The sequence below is a fragment of the Pongo pygmaeus genome, chromosome 11 (assembly GCF_028885625.2).
Source record: "Pongo pygmaeus isolate AG05252 chromosome 11, NHGRI_mPonPyg2-v2.0_pri, whole genome shotgun sequence".
NCBI classification, from domain to species: Eukaryota; Metazoa; Chordata; class Mammalia; order Primates; family Hominidae; genus Pongo; species Pongo pygmaeus.
The window spans coordinates 95,787,918-95,812,046 of record NC_072384.2 but is presented as its reverse complement, the minus strand read 5'-3'; the positions used below and the strand labels follow the sequence as shown (position 1 = coordinate 95,812,046).

General features: G+C 38.0%; 1 protein-coding gene across 2 annotated transcripts in view; it reads left to right on the top strand.

The window, feature by feature from the left end:
* The window catches only part of DNAH7 (dynein axonemal heavy chain 7), a 349,153-nt gene that overhangs the window by 272,401 nt on the left and 52,623 nt on the right, over positions 1–24,129 (top strand). Inside the window, exons 53-58 of one of the 2 annotated variants that reach the window (XM_054477799.2) lie at positions 271–465; positions 2,325–2,417; positions 9,679–9,855; positions 12,443–12,604; positions 14,636–14,836; positions 22,081–22,242. In XM_054477799.2, the coding sequence (XP_054333774.1) occupies positions 271–465; positions 2,325–2,417; positions 9,679–9,855; positions 12,443–12,604; positions 14,636–14,836; positions 22,081–22,242 (990 nt within the window). The remainder of the gene's footprint in view (positions 1–270; positions 466–2,324; positions 2,418–9,678; positions 9,856–12,442; positions 12,605–14,635; positions 14,837–22,080; positions 22,243–24,129) is intronic. The other variant, XM_054477800.2, reaches the window with a different exon arrangement.

The following is a 24,129-nucleotide window of genomic DNA, read 5'->3' as shown; positions in this document are numbered from 1 at the left end:
ACATATTCAGATTTTCACATTTAGACAAGTAATTCTGGAGGAAAATTGTCAAAAAGTAACTATTTGAAATGGAACTATTTTGAAAACTGGTTATCATGAGTATACTGGTTTCTTATGAATAAATATTGAGCTATAACACTAGCTATAGAATTTCATAGAGACCACATCTGAAACTTGAAAGTCAACATTCAACTCTTTTATAATGGTTGTAAGCTTACTAGTTTATGATGAACTCGTTTCTGACTCTTCATGCTGCCTTGTTTTCCGAAGATTAATAAAGCCGAGTGGAGATTTCTGCTAACTGGTGGCATTGGACTGGATAATCCTTATGCCAACCCTTGTACATGGCTTCCTCAGAAGTCCTGGGATGAAATATGTCGATTAGATGATTTGCCTGCCTTCAGAACCATTCGTAGAGAGTTTATGCGCTTAAAGGATGGATGGAAGAAAGTATATGATAGTTTGGTATGTTTTAACCCTCTTGCTTATTCCAAAGTTTTTAAATGGAGAAAAGAATGTTAAATATCTTTTCATAAAAGCAAGATTTAAATAAGCTTTAAACAACTGGTCACATGTTAGAATGCAAATTTTGATTTATGTTATCCCCCCTTCTAAGTCAGTGGTTCTGTTTGAACTTCCATTCAAACTTCTCGAAATGTATTAAGATGTAAGAATGCTGTGTGGTTCTTGAAAATATTCTTGTTGAATTTCCATGCCAGATTTTTATTCATTATCAATGTAGATTTTGGCAATCCTAATAGCAGATGAGTTAAAGTTTATGGAACAGCTGTTGTTTAGATTTTCTGAATGCAGGATACAAGCTAATAAAATTGTGTGTGTGTGTCATTTGAGAAAAGGAAAAAGCTTGTACAGTAGTTCTAAAACAACTTTCACGAGACCTTGTTTTACTAACTGGGGAGTATTATACTTGACACAGACATAATATTCACAGTTTCCCATCTGGGATATATAGCAATTCTTGCTTTCCCTCAATTTTTCTTTAGCACAAGGGCTAATATTTTTCCAATTCCCAGTTAATTTTTTCTATTCTTTTGTTTCTACTCTCTTGACTTCCTGCTTTCTGTGAGTTTAATATGCAAGAGCTCTGCTAGGGAGAGGTTGGAGGAAAGAAAGCTAGATATGCAGAGAGTCTGTTTTATTTGGTTAACCTATATTTTATTTTGTTACCTATACAACCTATATTGTTGTATTATATGTGAGAATGAGATTATGTCTTCACATGAATTCAAATATTTGGAAGTGATCTCTTTTGGATTTCTCCTTGTTAGTAATACAGATGTTTTCTAGAGACAAGTATGTGTTGTGAGTACCTCAACTAATTTAAAATTAAAATTTTATTACTATGCTGAAGCATGAAGATTTCTAATTTGAGATACCACATAGCTTTTCCTAAAGTTTCACAGGTACACATGTCTCCTTTTCTCCCCACCAAGGTTTACCCCTCCTGGTATGCTGCTGGCTCTCTTCTTGTGATTTTTTAATAGCTCTCAATTGGCTTCTTCATTACACACATTCTCAAGTCTTCCTTTATAAAACAGTATTTTTAAAAAACGAAACAAGAAATAATACAATAAATTTCAGTACAATACCCTTTTTACTTGTTTTGAAATATTTATTTTTATAAATAGATGATGAGATAAGTGGGTAGGTTTTTAAAAATGTCTTTGTTCCAGCTGGGAGCAGTGGCTCATACCTGTAATCCCAGCACTTTGGGAGGCCAAGACAGGTGGATCACTTGAGGTCAGGAGTTCAAGACTAGCCTGGCCAACATGGTGAAACCCCATCTCTACTAAAAATACAAAAAATTAGCTGGGTGTGATGGTGCACCACTGTAATCCCACTTAGGAGGCGGAGGCAGGAGAACTGCTGGAACCCAGGAGGCAGAGGTTGCAGTGAGCCAAGATCACACCACTGTACTCCAGCCTGGGCGACAGAGCAAAACTCCATCTTAAAAAAAGACAAAAAAAAAAAAAAAAGAATGCCTGTGTTTGGAGGAATAAGGGGAAAATAGTAGCATATGCACATTTACTTTTTTCATAATAGGGATCATTTTGTCTGTTTATTAGTGTTCATGTCGACCTTAACCTGCTTAGTTCATGTCCTTGTTTTGACTCCTTTAAAGTATATTAACTTTTCTTATTATTATTTATTCTATAATGTCCCAACTTTACACTAAATAGTAAAATTTAAACAAGCATTCTTGATTTCATTTATATATTTTTTCTAAAAGTTGGTTTATAAGTGAAAATACTGTTCTCTTTATAATCTCCAAAATAACTGAATTATTTACACTGTAATTTTAGGAACCACACCATGAGGTTTTCCCTGAAGAATGGGAAGATAAAGCAAATGAGTTTCAAAGGATGCTTATTATTCGTTGCTTGAGGCCAGACAAGGTAAATGTGGGCTTTGAAAACAGCTCAATGATTCCAAAGCCTTATGCCTGCTCAGTCCATCCAAATGTGCGTTTCCTTATGTAATCATGGGGGAGGTAGAGGAGCCTGCAGGAAATAATCCCACTTCTTTCTAATGGAGACTTTTTTTTTCAAAAAGTTTGTATATTTTTCTAAAACCATCCTAAATTAGTAACTAATTGGATTATATTGTATAATTTTATTTATTTTGTGATTATTTGTTTTTAATTTATGGTTTTCAGTACTCACAATCTACTCCCTTTACATATTTGTAGTCTTATTTTTATTGTTAATACTTTGGTGAAATTAGTCAGTGATGTCAACATCAAGCTGATAGTCTAGAATCTCTGGACTTCTCAAATACTATCCTTATATATAGTTTTTTGTTGGAATTTGAATTTAAGACATTCGTCATTATTGACAACAAAGGAAAATGTCAATGTTGTTACTTTTAACTTCTTTAAATAATAAATTATATAACCAGTGAATCAGCAGACCTGTTATATTAGCAAATGTCAGTATTCATTAACATCCTTGTTTGTATTAGATAAAAAAATTCACCTATGAATATTGACCGATATCCACAAAGATATCAATATACTCTAAAAAAAATAGACATTAGCTATGTTGGAAAAAATTGAGAAAATATCCTAGTGGTCCATTATTACCACTCAAATAAAAGTTTGACATGAATATTTCAAAATATTCAGTTTCATCTGTTAAGGAATAGGAGACAATATCTCCATCCTAACCAAAAGAAAAAAAAAATAAAGGAGAATTTAGATTGTCAAAGTAATGTATTAATTTTTTAAAAATACACCTCAGTGATAATATGGGTTAGGGGCATTTTTCCCTCTATGAGCCCTACTCTGTTCACTGAACACATGTAATTCTTGCATGATGTGGCAGTCTGTTCTTAGCCAAAGCCCAAGTATCCATTAGGCACAGGAGGCACAGTGCTTGGGAACCAGAATACTTCTAGGGGTCTATGAAAATGTTGTGGTTTCTTTTAAAATCAGAAGAATATAATCCAGTGTGTGTTATATTAGTCTTTATACCAACAATGGTAAAATATAATTTTTAATTTTTTTTTAAAGGAGAAAGGGGCCTATGAAGTACCTTGGGTCCACGAAAGTCACTCTGCTACCCCACTCTTATATGCTGGAAGTAACTACAGTGGTTTAGCATTCTTTATGACCCTGGTGAAACATCCTACCCCTTGGTAGCCCTTTTAAAAAACTGAATCTCCATGAAAATGCTAGTGTTAAGCCTCACAAGTTTTCACTTCGTATGTTAAAGATGGGAGAATATGAGATGCTTCATACTGTTGTTTAATGTGCCTTCCTCCTCTAAAACATTTTATTAAAATTTTCAGTTTTTCACTTTGTTTTCTAAGCTAGATAAAAACTGTTATACTATAATGGCTCTGGATGTACCACTGACCTTCCTCCCTCAATATTAAAAAAAAAAAGTTCGTGTTTTATATTAAGTATAATTAAAAGTGATTAATGAGCCATTTCCTAATTGCAGCAGTTTCGTCTGCAAATATTTTCCCCCAGTTCAATGTTTTTAAAAATTTGACACTTTAATCTGAAAATACATGGAGCTATCAATAAGATCAAATATCTCTTTCTACATTCACTCTCTTTTTAAAGTATATTCGTGGGAGGTGGGAAGTTACACAGTCAAGCTGAGGGGTTTTTTTGGTGGGGGACAGGTTGGTTTGTATGTTTTTTGTTTGTTTTTAAATCATTGGAGGTTAAATTTATGGTTTTATACTTCTTTCAGCTACTTTGCCTAGTACTTTAGCCCTCTGTCTTGTATCATCTTCATATATATTTTAAAATCTCCTCTACAGTTTCCCAATTTTACTTGGCTAGAGAGATAAGTATGTGGACAATACTACTCATCAGTATTTCTGGTTCTCTCCTTTGCTCACTTGAAGTGGGGGGATTGTGGCCATATATCTTACTTTGACCAATAAAATGTGAGCAGAAGTGTTAGGGCAGAAGCATTTAACCGCCAGGGTCAGATTCTCTGAGGTGCCCTCCCTGCCATCAAAATAGTGGAATCACATATTGCTGCTATTTAAGCACTATAAACAGGCTTGACTGCTGAGCAAGTGCATGGAGACAGTTGCCTTAAGACTCAGATGACTTTGCAGGAACAAGAAGTAAGTTTTCATGTGTTAAACCACCGCAGTTTGGAAACTGCCAACACAGCTAAACTCAGTCTATCCTGGTGATACAATTAACTAGGTACCATTAGCGACACCTCCACACTCATGTCCTTAGTAAAAAAATAATTGTTAGTATGCCATTATATTATCCAGCAGCTTCAAACCCTTTAATTTTACTGTTACCAGGTACTCCAATTTCTAGTGGTGAAATTATGATTTTGGAATCTATATATGATAAAATAATACATGGCTATTATGCTTTTAAAAGAATGATTTTCCAAAGAAGAATGGTAGTAGAATACCAGGGAGGGGAACAGTGCTGAATGGGGCTAATATCTGAGCTAGTACTCTATAAGAGTTTATTTCTTTGTCGTCTCTAAGAGATAATCTGTATAGCCACAGATATCCAGGAAAATCAGCAATTAATTGCTCTCTAGTTTACAGTATGCTCCATGAGCACAATTTGGGGGGGGTCTCCTTTCCCCCCTCTCCCCTCAAAACCAGCCCCACTCAGTGGTAAGAAGCCACAAATAGCAGGCCCTCTAACGCTCCAGTTTGAAAAAATGTAAAACAGTCTCACTAAATCACCAGTAGAAAAAATGAGATGGGCTTGCACTTTCCTTTAGAATTTAATAGTTTATAGTGTTTCATTGACAAAAGAAACATATCAAATGGATAAATACTGAGGTGTGGAATGTTTTGAGTCCATTTACAAAATGAAGAGCTTCTGGCCACAGTTCTTTCCTTCTAAATGGTAAACAAACAGGAAATTAATCAGCTTTCAATAAGAAACTTGTCAAATGTAAGTTAATATGTTTCTCTGGCCTCAGATAAATCCAGTAGGAACTTGCAATAAATAGCAAAACATACATAGAAGACCGCAGACTTCTTCCCTGCCTGTGGGAGAATGGTTGCCTAAATTAGTCTGTAAGTTTTGTTACTGACAGATTTCATTTTACAAACCTAATGCTGGCATAATCAGATCGAAGAGGTAAACCCAATTCTGTTGCCTTGCAAACTGAATAGCTAACACAGGTTCATGTACATCGGGAGTTACACTTCAGTCTTGGGAGCAAGTAAGTTTTGTTCAGCTTCGACATTAAGAGTGAAACACTGCAGTTTGTCTCTGATCACTCTCAGGTGAGCACCCCTAACTTGATCCTCCAGTGCTAGCAGACAGAAAGAAGAATCACACTCTGCCAGACCCATTTGCCTGTGCAAAGTGACTGACACCAGTTTGAACCACTCACAGAAGTGAGGCCATTTATAATTCAAACTTGCTTCAAGTAAAACCATGCACTTAAAACCCGTGTTCTTTTCATTTTGTTTGCAAAACTATAATTTCATGAGGTTAGCCTTGGGAGGAAAGAGATTATGGAAAAAGTGGGTTTTTTTGGTTAATTTTTAAAAAATCTATCGAGAAAAGACCAGCTATAGGAAAATAATAATAAAGAAAAGGGTAAGGCCACATCCTGGGACAGACAATTAGGATATTTTTCATCTTCCGACAATAAGTTTGACATCTGTGACCACTCAAAATATCTGAAACATTTATCATATGTGAAATAAGTCAGACACAGAAAGACAAATACTGAATGTTCTCACTTGTAAGTGAGAGATAAATAATGTGTATATCTGGATATAGAGTGTAGAATGACAGAGGAGACTCAGAAGGGTGAAGGGTGTGGCAGGGTGGATGACCAGAGATTACTTAAGGGGTACAGTGTACATTATCTGGTTAACGTACACCCTAAAAGCCCTGACCTTACCACAACACAATCTATGCATGTAAAAAATTGCACTTGCACCCTATAAATTTATACAAAGTTTTTTTTTTTTTTTCCTTTTTGTTTTTGTTTTGTTTTGTTTTGAGACAGAGTCTCTTTGTCACCCAGGCTGGAATGCAGTGGCACCATCTCCTGTCAATGCAACCTCCACCTCCTGGGTTTGAGTGATTCTCATGTCTTGGCCTCCTGAGTAGCTGAGATTACAAACATGCACCACCATGCCCAGCTAATTCTAAAAAAAAAAATTTTTGAGATGGAGTTTTGTTCTTGTTGCCTAGGCTGGAGTGCAGTGGCATAATGTCGACTCATTGCAACCTCCACCTCCCAGGTTCAAGTGATTCTTGTGCCTCAGCTTCTTGAGTAGCTGGGATTATAAGCACCTGCCACCATACCCATATTTTTAGTAGAGACAGGGTTTCACCATGTTGGCCAGGCTGGTCTTGAACTCCTGCCCTCAGGTGATCCACCCACCTCAGCCTCCCAAAGTGCTGGGATCACAGGTGTGAGCCACCATGCCTGGCTGAAATTTATACAGATTTTAAATAAGAACAAAAAACAAAACCTGAAACATAAAATAACATCTATAAATGAAACTTTATGTGTAGGTGAATTAATTATGTATAGATGAATTATTCTGTGATTTTTAATATTTTTGTAATTAGAACCCCACTTTCACAAAAGTAGGCATCTTGAGCTTTTTATCAATTTAGTCATTCAATGGATGTTTATTTTGCACAAACAGTATATATGTCATCCTCGTAGGTAGGTCCATGCTATCAGGCATTTATAAATGTGTTGTTGCTCACCTATACATTTTCCATATTTGAATGAATCTAGAGAAATATTGGGAGGGATTAAAAAAAATCTAATCCCTAACACAGATATTCCTCCATTGGCTCTCAGCTCCCCACCCTAACACACTCAGTCTCTCAGTCACACATGCACTAGGACTAACAGAAGGCATTGTGACATGTCAATTATTTTTACTTACAGATCTTGTATAAATAAATGTTCCAAAGACTATAAAATCGAAGTTTGGAAATATTTGCAATGTTTTACAGAGTAGACCATCGTTTTGAGATACTTGGCACCTGCACATTGCTCCTGCAGTTTGCTTCAAGTTGAGAAAAGTTGCAGGCTGGTGGAATTGTCTACATAGTGCGGTGTGTTGTATATACACAAAATTCCATTCTTGTATCTGAGCAGCTATTCAGTCGGGGTGATGCTGGGGCCTTCAAAAAATCTTTCCATTACTCCTTCTCTTGAGATATCGCTGTTCTCTTCTGAAACTGGTATGCTTTTGTAGCCCCTTGTCTACTAGGAGTTTAATTTTAAACTGTAAGGTAGTGTTCACAATATTCTGTGAAGGGGGAATCCATTCATTTGCAAGAATTTGTGATTAAAAAATGAACAACAAATACTTATGACAATTTTGTGCATATATATATATATTTCAGAACAGAAAAAATACTTTTGGTAGTTAATAGATGAGAAATTGAAATTAGATAATAGTCTTAGTCTGTTCTGTGTTGCTGTAACAGACAACCTAAGGCTTAGTCACTTATAAAGAAGAGAGATTAGAAACTCATGGTTCTACAGGCTAGAAAGTGCAAGAAGCATGATATCAGCATCTGCTTGGCTTCTGGTGAGGGCTTTTATGCAATGTCACAGCATGGCAGAAGGTCAGAGGGGAAGCAGACACCCAAAGGGTGTCTTGACTTTATATCAACTAATTCTTCAATTCATTCCATTTGTTTTGTCAGCACAGAAGTACTGGATATAGGAAAAGAGACGCATAATAGTAAAGGGGGTACAGATTTGAAAAAAGCAAAGGAGAAAATTGAAACATGAAACATGAGTGGATTCTTCTCTCCCACATTATTTTCTCCTGTGTTTTGTTCCTAGATTTACTTTTCCCTTTCATTCTGAGGCTTTTTTAATGAGTAAAAATAGGTATCAATTGATTTTTTTCCAGGAAAATAGAATAGCTTTAGGCTGAGTAATTAACAACATTGTTTCAATTTCTGTCACACTTAATGAAGGTGTCAAAATATTTGTTTGATGTGAGTGAGGCATGAACATGGGAGCCAGGCGACAATGTCTCCTGCTTGACTTTATCAGAAGCATTGCAGATGTGCCCTTGAAAAAGTGAAGTAGAAAAAGATCCCTTACATTTTACTAATATAGCATTTAATCCCCTGTTCAGGGAGAAGCATTTTTAGGCCTTCCTTGCTTTGCTATATGTTGAATTTTCTTTTTTGCATGAAAGACAACCAAGCCGAATTAACAATATCATGTTAGAGTATTGAAATACCAAATAACTTCTTTAAAGTCGCTACTTTAGAGTAATAAATATATACCTTTTATCACACATTCACTTGCCATGATTGGAATTTATATTCACTTTGAAAATAAATAGCAGCTACAAATATACATATGGACAACATGATGAACACAATTTGTTTAATTATTGGTGTGCTTTGAGTTTGTCCCCACCAAAACTCACCTTGAAATTTCATCCCAAATGTGGCGGTGTTGGGAGGAGAGGCCTAATGGGAGGTGTGAGGGTCATGAGAGTAGATCCCTTATAAATGGCTTGGTGTAGACCCTTTGTCAGAAAGCAGGAATGATGTACCCAAGGCTGTACATCAGTCATACTGAATGCAATTCCACCCCCAAATCAAGGCCTGAAAAGGACCAATTAGCAGAGACACCAAGCTGCAGGGTTCTGCTGTTTCTCAAACAGGCTCCCAGAAAATTCTCAGGCGATGCTATCAGAAATTCTACACAACATAGTTTTGTCTGGTTTCTTGGGTGTGTGGCTTGTTTCTCTTGAATAGAGCTCTTCCTTTCCTTCTCCTTCTTTTCCACAGTGACATCAATTCTTTCTGGATGATGTGGGAAATTTAGCACAACTTACACTAAAATTTCTACTTTTGAGCTGTGAATTTTTGAAACATAATTAGTGTTTTATAACTTAAGAGTTCAGGTTCCTTCTTCAGCCACTATGTCTTGAACATTCATTTCAAGGGGACAAAAAAAGTCTTCGAATGTTTGCATCAATTACCACTAACCTTTTATTATCCAAATATTTTATAATATTTCCTATCTAAAAGGCATTTATATAAACATTGATGCCTTGGACTCCCCACCATTAATGAATACCTAAACTAATAGAGCTGGGGTACTTTGTTTTAAAACACCTTTGAATCTAAATTTTTAATGGTTTTAGGCAGATTTTGAATATTCTTCCAACTATATCCTTGTCTCTTTGTAGGTTATTCCAATGTTGCAGGAATTTATAATCAACAGATTGGGACGTGCATTCATTGAACCACCCCCCTTTGATTTAGCCAAGGCATTTGGAGACAGTAACTGCTGTGCACCACTGATTTTCGTGCTCTCTCCTGGAGCAGATCCCATGGCTGCCCTTCTAAAATTTGCTGATGACCAGGTACCTTACAATAGATGAAGTTATCAGATATTATTTTTAAAAAGCAATACTTGCTTATAATTGAAATTTTAAGGATGAGGGAAAGGTAGAAATTTGTCATTCAGCCTTTGAAAGTTATCACAGGTTGACAGAATCCCAAGAAAATGATACTAAAATGGCAGCACTGACACTAAAAAAGAACTCCTTATCCAAATTAAAATTTAATTAAAACTAGAATTGGGATTTAAGGGGCATTTACTTTTATTTGGGGTGAGGGGACAGGAAACTCTTTGACATTATTTGCACCAGTGTATGAACTTGGGTTGATTTAATAAATTCAAGCCTGGACAGTGACCACAGGGTGTACCTTTTCTGATCCCACCCCTCTGCCATTCTCTAAAGGGGGGCCTTCATTGACTTTCCAGAACAATTGTACATTGTGGTCACTGTATTAGATTAAAATATGTTCTGGCCAGGCACGGTGGCTCACACCTGTAATCTCAGCACTTTGGGAGGCCAAGGCGGGCAGATCACGAGGTCAGGAGATCGAGACCATCCTGGCCAGCACGGTGAAACCCCATCTCTACTACAAATACAAAAAAAAATTAGCCAGGTGTGGTGGCGGACGCCTGTAGTCCTAGCTACTCGGGAGGCTGAGGCAGGAGAATGGCATGAACCCAGGAGGCTGAGCTTGCAGTGAGCCGAGATCGCACCATAGCACTCCAGCCTGGGCAACAGAGTGAGACTCTATCTCAAAAAAAAAAAAAAAAAAAAAAAAAAAAAAAAAAAAAAAAAAAAAAGTTCTACTATTTACATGCCTTGTCTTTAAAAATTAATTCAAATGAATTCAGTACAAATGTTCTTACATCATATGGTCTAGAAGAAGAAAATGATAATAAACAGATGATTGGGCATTTCCTGAGTTGAATTTTTACGATTTGGTACAATTAAAATAACACAGTGTGGTAATGCTACTGATATTTCTAAAGCCACCACCACCACTTGTATTGAGTGCTTAATGTATACTGTTGACTTTGCTAGACCTTGTTACATACATGTTCTACAACCCCATAAGGTAGATGGTGGTATCTCTATTATGCAGATAGGAACACTAAAGCATGGACAGGTGAAGTATCTCCTCAAAGGCCATGTAGCCGAGAGGTTAAAAAAAATTTACTAGGCCAAAAAAAAAATTGATATAAGGCATAGAAAAAAATTTAAGAAGACTTTTAACATAAGGAGGAAATAAAAAGGACTGGCTGCCTTGCAGCAACTCCTAAAATCTAAAGCTGAAAAGAAAACTATAAATAGGTGAACTTGTCCTATTTCCTCCAGATTTTTGAATTATATATTTTTGCATGAGTGTAATTCTTATATACAGAATAATAGATGGCTTAGCATGGTACTTATTATTTGTTGAAAAAGCATTGGAACGTGACTGTGGTGACTGGAGGAGATGAGGTCTGAGATGTGTGAAGGAGCAGATCATGTAGGGTCTCTGTAGGCCACATTAAGGACATTGAGTAAGATGGGAAGATGGAGGAGTAGGGTTTTAAGCAACAAACTGACATGATCTGACCTATAATTTACAAAGTTCATCCTAGTTGGAGCCTGAAGAATTTATTTGGGTGGTGCAGAATAGAAGGAGGCCCCTAGTAAGGGGGGGTGGCTATTGAAAGTCCAGGAAGAGCAATGGTGGGTAGGAGTAGAGTGGGAATGGTGGAGGTGTTCACTTTTATGAAGGACTCACCTCTCCTAGTCAACACAAGCTTGACGACCCTTTGAGCCCCTCCTAGTTGCTTTTATATCTCTCCTCACATTGTACATATGATTATTCTCTGGCTCCTATGTGGGTCCTGCTCCATGCATTCTCTTCTCTTGCTGTCTCTGCTTCTTCCAGAGACAGCAGGATCCAGCTCTACTTTGTTTTCTGCTGCCTCTACCAGCTAGTGACAATAAGCATGGGCATTCGGGAGGGGCTGAGACCCCACTCTTCTATATCCAGGCCTCTCTTCTAAAGGGGCAGTCTAGTGATAACTACCCCAGAAAGGAGACCCAGAAGCCATGGGTGAATTAGAATACAGTAGAACTGAATACAGGAAAACATTCTCATAGAATTCTCTAAAGAAACTGACATGGGAATCAGTGGCAATTTTTAAAATCCTCTTTTATACAGTAGCCAACATAACTAAAATATAGTTATTCAAAGATCTGGAGGAAACAGGACAATCATCTGTCTCTTTTTAGTTTTCTTTTCAGCTTTGGATTTTAGGAGTTGCTGCAAGACTGCCAGTGCCTTTCATCTCCTCCTTATGTTAAAAGTCTATTTAATTTATTCTTTCTATCCCTTCTATCAACAACCAAAGACCTACAGAATTTTCCATTTATTGCCATGACTATTTCCTACATGAATTGACTTGCTTTTTATCGAAGTGTTTATAAGATTCTTTGTCAAAGAAAGTTCTTTAGGGATGCATGTGTTTGGCTTTTTGAGACATGTGACCCAATTAAATTGTAATATAGTCAATGTTAACATTTAAAAAAATAACAATATTGATGTTTCTTAAAATGTGATTTTAAATAACATCTCTACTATTCTTGTACACAGGGATATGGGGGATCAAAACTTAGCTCTTTATCTCTTGGTCAAGGCCAAGGGCCCATTGCTATGAAGATGTTAGAAAAAGCTGTCAAGGAAGGAACATGGGTTGTTCTTCAGAATTGTCACCTTGCCACCTCTTGGATGCCAACCCTTGAGAAAGTCTGTGAGGTAAAAATGCAAGTTTATACTTATTAGATTGTATTCCCTGGATCTAATTAGTAATATACATAACATTCGGGTAGCTCCATTCCCCTCTAATTTGGAGGGTTGCAGGTTAGTGCTTTGGTTGGATTATAGGAGAGAGAGGCTCACATTGAAAACCAGATCTGGAGGAACAGAGGCGAGCACATAGCCAGGCCTGGACAAATCCCTCTTAACAGGGACAAGGGCTCATCTAGCGAGATGGAAATATCCTCAATCCTGAGGAGCAGGCTCGAGGAGGAGAGTAAACCACAGGGTAGATATACATCAACTTACTTTTTATAACAATGGCCTAAAGCAACCAAGGAGGACTGTTGAAGGTGAAATTCATGTGGCCACTCTAAACTCAAAGGTTTCAGAATGTCACTTTTCTTTAACTTACTTCTCTCCCACTTGGCCAGTTACCCTGCCGCAATAGAGAAATCTGAAACCCAAAGGGCACTGTTCCCACTCACCTTGCAGTGGGTCATGGGACTTCCCTGTTCTGGTTGGCAGAAATTCCAGGAAAAAAACTCCATGTAGCTCAACTGAGTACACAGAAAGCCTGGCACTTGATCTCAACAAACAGAGAAAATGAATCCTCTGGAATTACCCGTGACTCTAGCCCACTCCTAACTCCCTTCTAAATAACCATGGCGATGGTAGAACTTGCACCATCCACCCATCTGGCTTTGTTTTCTCTTTACGTCACTTAGCGCCAGTTTGTTCTGGCCGTGTCTCCCACTAGAATGTAAGCATCATGAAGACAGTGACTTTGTCTTTATCTGTTGTATTCTCTGCTTTCCCTCCAGCACCTTGAACAGTGAGACCCATAGGATACAATCAAGCAATATCTTCACTGCCTGACACTTTTCAATGGCCTCCCAAGGCATGCAAGACAAAGTTCAAACCCCCAGCATGACCTACAGCACCCTTCAGAACCTGACCTTTGCCCACTTCTCAAGTTTCTTCTCAGGTCACTTTCATCATGACTTGCACGCTCCAGCCTTTTGAACTTCTTTCACTTTTATTGGTGCAGCACACTTTCTCAAGAGTATAGGTCATCATAGTTGATGTAATTTCTGCCTGAAAAACTATTCTTTTTATCATTTGCCTTACAACATTTCCTCATACTTCACGCTTTATATCAGAGGTGTTTGTTGTTGTTGTTGTTTTGAGATGAAGTCTCAATCTGTCACCCAGGCTGGAGTGCAGTGGCACGATCTCGGCTCACTGCAACCTCCGCCTCCTGGGTTCAAGCAATTCTGGTGCCTCCACCTCCCGAGTAGCTAGGATTACAGGCGCCTGCCACCATGGCCGGCTAAATTTTTGTATTTTTAGTAGAGACAGGGTTTCACCATGTTGGCCAGGCTGGTGTCGAACTCTTGAGCTCAGGTGATCCGCCCGCCTTGGCCTCCCAAAGTGCTGGGATTACAGGCGTGAGCCATCATGCCTGGCCTATCAGAGGTTTTATACTTCTGAGTGTCTGCTTATGGTTCATCTGTCTCCAGACTGAGACTGTTCTCATGACCTGTTGAATTATATCATATATACCCATCACAGAGTCCTGTAAGAGAGAAATCTGTCCCTGACTTATCTGAGTGCCTTGTTTATTCTCACAACCTGGCTACAGCAAGAAAAATGGATTAGTCTTTAATCTAGCTCTGGGGCAGAGAATTATTTCTGTAAATATTTCAGCAACGTCGGTGCACACACAAGAGTTTTGGGAATGTCTTAGTTATTTTAACCAACTCTGAATTATATAGCACTTTTGTAAACTTTATAGTCATGTGAATTAATGTTACCAAGGAGAATGACAACACCATGGGCCTTCTCAACAAGGCGTTATTGTTTTAGGAGCAGCATCAGATTTTAAAGCTTTTGCTGAAAATTGCAGCAGTTACCTTTCTACTTTGTAAAAATACTTCCTCCCCCTTCCAACTCATCCTTCATATGTATGCTTTTGAGATTTTCTTTGGGTTTTATTTACCCTTTTGTATCTGATTTATTTTCTTACAGGAGTTAAGCCCAGAGTCAACACATCCAGATTTCCGAATGTGGCTGACGAGTTACCCATCTCCAAATTTCCCTGTGTCAGTACTGCAGAATGGAGTGAAAATGACCAATGAAGCCCCAAAAGGTTTACGGGCTAATATCATTCGCTCATACCTCATGGACCCGATCTCTGATCCGGAGTTCTTTGGCAGCTGCAAAAAGCCGGTTAGTAATGGTTAAGTCTTGTTACCTCGGCCCTGTAAAGCAGTTCAAGCGGCCCCTGGTGATCATGGATGTGTGCACTGAGTAAAACTAAAAATTAAATAGGCCTCCTGCACCGCAGTGCAGTAGGTTTTGATAACTGATTATTGACTGTGCTGAAGTCAATTTTATTAATATTTTATTTTAATTTTAGCACCAGCCTCATTCCTGCTCAGCTGAGATCTTATGGGGTGTCATTAATAATGTAGCTTTCTATTTAGAAAGTCAGCTGTAAGCCATTCCCAGTACAAATCTGCAAGGTTGGAGAATCTTGTTTCAGGATATTAACTGAGCATTGTGCTATTTAGAGCCATGTCTCTAAATTAAAACATAAAAATATTTCCTTCATGTAACTATAATGAGAGCCAAAATGATTTTACTCCTTGATTGATGGGACTCATAAGGGTCTTTTTTAGCGTCACCAGGCAAGCAGGGAAACCACCCACTGCTTTCATGATTAGAATTGTGTACGTGAATGTCTGTGACCTAAAATTGTTTCACAGCATTTTGCCATAATTAAAAATGGAAGAGTTTCTTTTTAAGAGGGGTTATGAACTTTAGTAAGTTTTTGCTATTAAAAAGCTGACATGCTTGATGTCTGAATTTGTTTTAAGTGCACATCAAAAGAAAACATTAAAAATAAAGAAGTACTTTCATTAAACAAAAGTCTTAAAAATAAAAGGGGGCCTGTATTTAAAACTAAGTCAAACCATCTCTTAAGCTTCTGAGATCTGCCATAGGACTAGCTTTTGCGTTGATTAGGGCCAGAGAGAGCAGGTTACTCCCAGATAGATGATGATGGCATTTCTGCGTATGGTGGACTAGACAGAGCCTCTTTGCAAAATTTAACTCAAACCCTCTCTTTCTTCTAGATCAAAAGGTCTCTCCAGCAGTAGTCACCTATATCGCAGGTCCAGGAATTTATGAAACACAGCCCAAACCAAAACCAAAGTCTCATTAAATGCCAAAGCAGCACATCATAATTTTTGTTTTAACTTTTTATTTGAAAATAATTTTAATCTTACAGAAAAAATGCAAGTATAAAAATAGTACAAGGGCCAGGCATGATGGCTCACACCTGTAATACCAGTGCCTTGGGAGGCTGAGGCAAGAGGATTGTTTGAGGCCAGGAGTTTGTGGTCAGCCTGGACAATATAGTGAGACCCCTACTTCTAAAAATAAAAAATAAAAAATTAGCCAGGCCTGGTGGCACACACCTATAGTCCCAGCTAATCAAGAGGCTGAGGAAGGAGGATCGCTGGAGCCCAGGAGTTTAAGGCTGCAGCGAGCCATGATCATCCCACTGCACTCCAGCCTGGGTGACAGAGCAAGAAGACCCTATTTCTAAATAAATAAATAACAGTAGTACAAGGAACATCCCTACACCTTTTTACCCATATTCATCTCCTGTTAATATTTTATTCCTTTTGCTTTATTATTTGTGTTTCCTCTCACTCTCGCCCCCTTCCCCGACCATCCCTCCCCTGCCCCCACATCAGGTACATGTAAATTAGATAAGCTAGATATATCGTGGCCCTTTCTCATTACATTTTTTTGGTGTAAATTTTGTAAGAATAGGGATATTATCTTATTCTGGTACAGTTATTACTTTTAATAAGTTTAAGAAGGATACACAGTTATTTAATCTATCATTTGTGTTTCAGTTTTGTCAGTTGATGCAGTAATGTCCATTAAAGCATTTTCCCATCCATGACAGCATTGGTCTAGTATTCAGTATTATACTTAATTGCCTCCTCTCTTTTGTCTCTTTTAATCTGGCACATTTTCCTGTCCTTTCTTTGTCTTTTATGACACTGATATCTCTGAAGAAGTCATCTCCCTCTGTTTTTTTTTATGTATGGGTGTGTGTGTGGGGGTGTGTGTGTGTGTGTATTTTTTGGTTTTTTTGTACTTTTGACTTTTATTTTAGATTCGGGGGATACATTTACAGGTTTGTTACATGGGTATATTAAGTGACGCTGAGGTTTGGGATATGAATGATCCTGTCACCCAGGTAGTGAGCATAGTACCCAACTGTTTTTAAGCCCTTGCCCCCTCACTCCCTTTCCCCTTAGTAGTCTCCAGTATCTATTGTTCCTTTTTTTTTTTGAGACAGGGTCTCACTCTATTGCCCAGGTTGGAGTGCAGTGGCTCAATCACAGCTCACTGCAACCTCCACCTCTTCGGCTCAAACGATTATCCCACCTCAGCCTCATGAGTAGATGGGACTACACGCGCACACCACCACACTTGGCTAGTTTTTGTATTTTTTGGTAGAGATGGGGTTTCACCATGTTGGCCAGGCTGGTCTCAAACACCTGACCTAAGTGGTCCGCCCTCCTTGGCCTCCCAAAGTGCTGGGATTACAGGCATGAGCCACTGCACCTGGCCTATTGTTTCCTTCTTTATGTCTGTGTTTACCCAGTGTTTAGCTCCTACTTATAAGTGAGAAGATGCAGTATTTGGTTTTCTGCTCCTGCATTAACTATCTTAGGATAATGGCCTCCAGCTGCATCCATGTTGCTGCAAAGGGCCTGACTTAATTCTTTTTTATGGCTGCATAGTATGCCACAGTGTATAAGTACTACATTTTCTTAATCCAATCCACCATTGATATACACTAAGGTTGATTCCATGTCTTTGCTATTGCAATTAGTGCTGAGAACATATAAGTTCATGTGTCTTTTGAGTAGAATGATTTATCTTCTCTGGATATACACACAGTAATGGGATTGTTTGGTGGAATGGTTGTTCTAAGTTATTTAAGAAATCTCCAAACTGCTTTCCACAGTGGCTAAATTAATTTACATTCCTACCAACAGTGTATAAGCATTCCCTTTTCTCTGCAGCCTCACCAGCATCCATTGTGTTTTGACTTTTTTTTTTTTTTTTTTTTTTTTGAGATGGAGTCTTGCTGTCACCCAGGTTGGAGTGCAGTGGCACGATCTTGGCTCACTGCAGGCTCTGCCACCCGGGGTTCATGCCAGTCTCCTGCCTCAGCCTCCCGAGTAGCTGGGACTACAGGTGCCCGCCACCTCACCCAGCTAATTTTTTGTATTTTTAGTAGAGACGGGGTTTCACCGTGTTAGCCAGGATGGTCTCGATCTCCTCGATCTCCTGACCTCGTGATCCACGTGCCTCAGCCTCCCAAAGTGCTGGGATTACAGGCGTGAGCCACTGCGCCCGGCCTTGACTTTTTAGTAATAGCCATTCTGACTGGTATAAGAAGGTATCTCATGGTGGTTTTGATTTGCATTTCTCTGATGATTAGTGATGTGGAGCACTTTTTTTTTTTATGTTTCTTGGCCACTTGTATGTCTTCTTTTAAGAAGTGTCTGTTCATGTCTTCTGCCCATTTTAATGGGGTTATTTGTTTATTGCTTGCTAAATTGTTTAAGTTCCTTATAGATTCTGGATATTAGACCATTGTCAGATGCATAGTTTGCAAATATTTTCTCCCATTCTGAAGGTTGTCTTTTTACTCTGTTGATAGTTTCTTTTGCTCTCCAGAAGCTCTTTAGTTTAATTAGGTCCCACTTATCAATTTTTGTTTTTGTTGCAGTTGCTTTTGAGGACTTAGCCAAAAAGTATTTTCCAAGGCCAATTTTGAGAAGGGCATTTCCTCAGTTTTCTTCTAGGATTTTTATAGTTTGAATTTTTACATTTAAGTCTTTAATCCATTTTGAGCTAATTTTTGAATATGGTGAAATGTAGGGATCCAGTTTCATTCCTCTGCATATGGCTAGCCAGCTATCCCAGTACCATTTATTGAATAGAGAGTCTTTTCTCCATTGCTTATTTTTGTCAACTTTGTCAAAGAGCAGATGGCTGTAGGTGTGCAGCTTTATTTCTGGGTTCTCTATTCTCTTCCATTGGTCTATGTGTCTGTTTTCCTTTTTTTTTCTCTTCTCTCTTTTTTTTTTTTAACCAGTACCATGCTGTTTTGGTTACTGTAGCCTTGTAATATAATTTAAAGTTGGGTAATATGATGACTCTGGTATTGTTCTTTTTGCTTAGGATTGCTTTGGCTATTCAAGCTGTTTTTGGTTCTTTATGAGTTGTAGAATTGGTTTTTTCTAATTCTGTGAAAAATGACATTGATAGTTTGATAGGAATGGTGTTGAATGTGTATATTGCTTTGGGGTGTATGGCCATTTTAACAGTATTGATTCTTCCAGTCCATGAGCATGGAGTGTTTTTCCATTTGTTTGGGTCACCTGTGATTTCTTTCAGCGGTGTTTTCTGGTTCTCCTTGTAGAGATTTTTCACCCCTTAGTTAAATGTATTCTTAGGTATTGTGTGGGGTGGGAGGCAGCTATTATAAATGGGATTGTGTCCTTGATTTGGCTTTCAGCTTGAACATTATTGGTGTATGGAAATGCTGCTCATTTTTGTACATCGATTTTGTATTCTGAAACTTTACTGAAGTCATTTATCAGGTCTAAGAGTCTTTTGGCAGAGTCTTTGGTGTTTTCTAGGTATAGAATCATATTGTCAGCAAAGAGAGATAGTTTGTCTTCTTTTTCTATTTGGATGTCTTTTATTTTTTCTCTTGCCTGTTTACTCTGGCTAGGACTTCCTCTCTGTTTTTTAATAAATTTCTCATTTTGGGTTTTTTTTAAATGTTTTGTCATGATTAGATTCAGGTGATTCATTCTTAGCCAAGATATTCCATAGGTGATGTTGTATGCTCAGAGATTACATCTGGAGGCACATGATGCCATTTGTCCCTCATTGATGATGCTAATTCTGATCACCGAGACAAAGTATTGCCTTATTTCCTCACTGTATAATAACTGCTTTCCCCTTTGCCAGGAATAATCAGTCTGGGGGGGGAGATACTTTAGCACCATGAAAATATCCCATTCCTCATCAAAATCCAGCCCCAACCCAGACTTAGTAATCATTGATGATTCTTACCTGATCCAGTTATTCCTGTGATGATTGTAAAAATATTATTTCCCACCCGAGTGCTCCCTTCCACATTTGACACTTGGCACTCTACTATAAGCAACAGTTCTCCCTTCTCCACCATTTGTTTATCTATTAATTGGCATGGACTATGAATTCCTAGGCTTTTTTTTTCCCCTCAATGGTACATTAAGTATTTTCATTGCTATACTTGAGTCTTTTGGTACTCAGATTCTTCCAGAGTTGGTCAGTTAAGGGCTCCTTCAAACTGCTTCCTCTGTACTTGGTATAGGTTCCATATTTTTTTTAAAAAATTCTATTATCTGGTGATTAGTAGCAGTAGTACCTCTTACTTTTTGGCATAAGATGTTGCAGGCTCATGGTGTACCTATCTTGACCCAGCCCTAGAATCAGCCATTTTTCTGAAGAATCGCATTTCCTTTTAATGGAGAATGGCATTAGAGAGCATGGTTTGGGTGTTAGAGGAGGTTATTGCTACTGCATTATCTGTCTGTATTTTCTTGACAGTGGAGAGAAACTTGGAAGTATATACATGTACACACATACACAAATATACAAATATACATGCACGCATACATGCAAATATACAAGTACACATACATGCAGACAAGTTCATGTGCACATAAATACTATATACATATTTTAGAAGTGATGAATTCATACTAATACCTCCGATTTCAGTCACTCTTCTCAGATATCTTTTTTGCTTTTCCTCATTCCATATTTGTACGTCCCTTCTTCTGCAATGAGACGCCTGGTTTTCAACACATCAGCACATTTACTGATTTGCTCAATTCTCTAATATATTGAAAATAGTACAGAATTAGCCCAGCATGTTTAACTACCTCTGTGGTTTAATTTATGCTACTTTTTGTCTCCCACGCTCCCTTTCAAAGTTATTCTATGAGGGAAACCCTTCTCCTGCTCTTGTATAAAATGTCATTTCTGTGACTTTTCTGGTTACTGTTAGGTAGTAAAGTGTTCTATAGTCATTTTAAATTGCAAAGCCAGCCTTGATTCAGAAACCAAGAAGTATAATGTAATATATTGATCATTACTTCAACTTTTTTTCAAAATCTAGGTTTCCACTTCCCAGTGTCTCACCTTGGGCCTGTAGTTGGTGGGCTTCCTGCCCTTGGGGGAAGATGGAGTTGGCATCTTTCTTCTTGTGACTCCTCCTGCACTTGATAGCTGCGGATGCAGACTGCTCAGCTCCAAGTGTGTGTGAGGGCAAGGCTGGGAGAGGCAGAAATTCCTGATGGGGGCTGCTATTGCCTACAGCTCTCTGGACTTGGCAAATCATTTAAAGCTGACCCTTGAGCTCTTTGTGAAATCTCTTGTGAGTGTTTTCATGGGTTCTCCTTAGGCTCCCCTGCTGGACTCCTGTGACTGTGACTCTGTCACCTTTGGCCTCTACTCGAGATGGCTACTCCGAATCCTCCTCAGCTTCTGGTTCTCCAGCACTCCCTTCATACAGGCTCTTACCCTTGGGGTTTCCTCACCCCATGGCAGAAGTCTTCTTAACCAGGGCACCTTTAAAATGACCCCCAGCTCCCATTCTCAGCCCACACTCTCTGTCTGCTCCTTGGGATTCCCACTGGATGGGCCCACTGTTGGAGGAGTGTGGCGACTTCACTTTTACCATCCTCTCCCTACTTTCCACCCTGCCCCAGCTGCAGGGGACATGTGTCAGCTCTCCAGGTGGCCCCATCAATTCCTTCTCACTAACTCGAACTTAGAGGGTAGACCCCACACAACCCTCCCTACTGGGGGTTAGGGGAAGGGGACTCCCAGCATAACAGCTGTTCCCTCCCAGGAAATCTCCTCACAAATCCTCTTTCAAGTTCTATTTTCCCTGTTTCCTGTTCTCCTTGTGGGTTTTAGAGACCTCTAATCAGTTTGAATTATCTCCTTTGACATTTCTCCATGGTGATCTGGGAGCACACATTGGAATTGTTACGTGTTGCCTTATGATGCTTCAGTAAGGACCTCCAAAATCTGTAACGCAGTATTTAGTTAGATGAGCCTCCCATGCTTCCTAAAAACCTGGGGTACACAGCTATGTGTGCATAGCTATGTGAACATGTACACAGATGGACATACTTTGCTTGAAAAGCTGTAGAAACATACTTAACTCTGTTGTAATTATAATTTGGGATGAATATATCCCTATGCTATTTATAAATGAAAGAAATTTGCTTTCATTTTAAAATATGGTAAATATAATGCAATATATGGAGAAAATAATGATGCGGCATCATTTCTTCTCATTACAGGAGGAATTCAAGAAATTGCTTTATGGCCTGTGTTTCTTTCATGCTTTGGTACAAGAAAGACGGAAATTTGGACCCCTAGGGTGGAATATTCCTTATGAGTTCAATGAGACTGATCTGAGAATCAGTGTACAGCAGCTCCACATGTTCCTGAACCAGTATGAGGTATCATAAAAATCACAGCAAGGACATTACCTATGTTGCTCTTTATCATGTTGTAAGTGTGTTATAGTAAGTGGGCACTTCTGAATAATTTCTACTCTTAAGAAATGAATAGGAGAGTAGTTCCCAACAGCTTATTAAGTAGTACTTTATTGTAATAGGATATTACAACTGCTATACTAGGTAGTTAGGACATCAGTTTGTCTATTAGAAACCCATGATATATCATTTATTTTGACACACAAACACTTAGGGAGATCCAAAAAAATGATAATATTATACTTATTTTGAAAAGGACTTGAGAAGACTATTAACCAGGTTCCAAAATGTAAAAAACAAACAGACCAGTTTTCTTCCTTTGTGGAGTATGACTTTATTTTTAGGGAAATGTGGTTATACCATTATTCCAGAGTTTGGACCATTTGTCAGGAAAAAAAAAAAAAAATATGTTTAAGCCATCGGTGTTAACCTGGGGTATAGATTGTGGAAAGAAGCCAAACAGCCTAATGTTGTCACATCAACCACATTTCAGCCTCTCCAGTTCTGATGTACTCATACACACACAGCATGGCAGTACCCTTTCTCTCTTTGCTGCTTATCAATGGGATTTTTGACATGCCTGTACCTTTGAAGAAGCACTTGGTAAATAAACCCAAATGCCCTATAAAAATATGAGGCCTTTTTCTGAAAGTTAATCCTCTAAATTTTGGCAATTTTGTTCAAATTTAGTTTGAAATCTATAACTAAATCATTTTGTCAATTGAGTATTAAAATGTTTTGGTTTTTGAAACTTTTAGTAAATTATGACTTTTTAAAAAAGGCTTACAAACAGGAAGGCATTGGATTCTATCTCTATAAAAGTAAAGAAGAAACTGAACAAAATAAATACTGAGAGTTCAGATGGTGTATCTAAACTTATGTGAAGAATCTTTTATTTGGGCTTCTGTGTTTCATCAGACAAATTCTTATTCTATAGAATGAATTCAGAAAGCCCTCAATTCTGCAGCATCTAAATTTGACAAAATATTCAAAAGAATCATAAATTTAATGAGCTTTGTTCTTGTAGTAACATTTATCCAAAAAATACACTAATAAGGGAGCAAAAATGCAGTGATACAGTGCCTGAGGAAGTATTCAAGCTATAATTACACTTTTCAAAACAAAAAAAATAAAAAAGGATGAGAAGCTCTTCCATTTAGGAATTTGTTCTGAACACTTGTAGGGTATATTCTAATTTAAAATATTATATAGTGAAGAGTCAGTTAAAACTATGCAGGTATGCGAGTCTGGTTTAACATTACAAATTCAGTTAATGAATTAGAAGGCTGACGAAGAAAAACCACATGATCATATCAATAGATGCAGAAAAAACATCTGAAAAAATCCAACTCATTCATGATTTAAAACAAAACAACAACAACCAAAAAAAAAAAAAAAAAAAAAAAAAGCTCTCAGTAAACTAGGAATGGAGGGGAGCATCCTCAACTTGATTAAACAAATATACAAAAAGCCTACAGCTAATTGTACTTAAATGGTGAGAAACTAGAAGCTTTCCCGCCAAGATCAGGAACAAGGTAATGATATCCTTTCTCACTACTGCTTTTCGACATTGTACTAGAAGTCCTAGCTAATACAAGTCCTAGCTAAACAAGACCCTGTCTTAAATAAATAAATAAATAAATAAAATGAAACACACACACACACACAGACTGAGAGAAAATGTTTGTAAAAGACATATCCGAAAAAGGACTCTTATCCAAAATATCCAACAAACTCTTAAAACTCAACAATAAGGAAACAAAATACCTGGTTTAAAAATGGGTTGGCCGGGTGCAGTGGCTCTCGCCTGTAATCCCAGCACTTTGGGAGGCCAAGGCGGGCAGATGACGA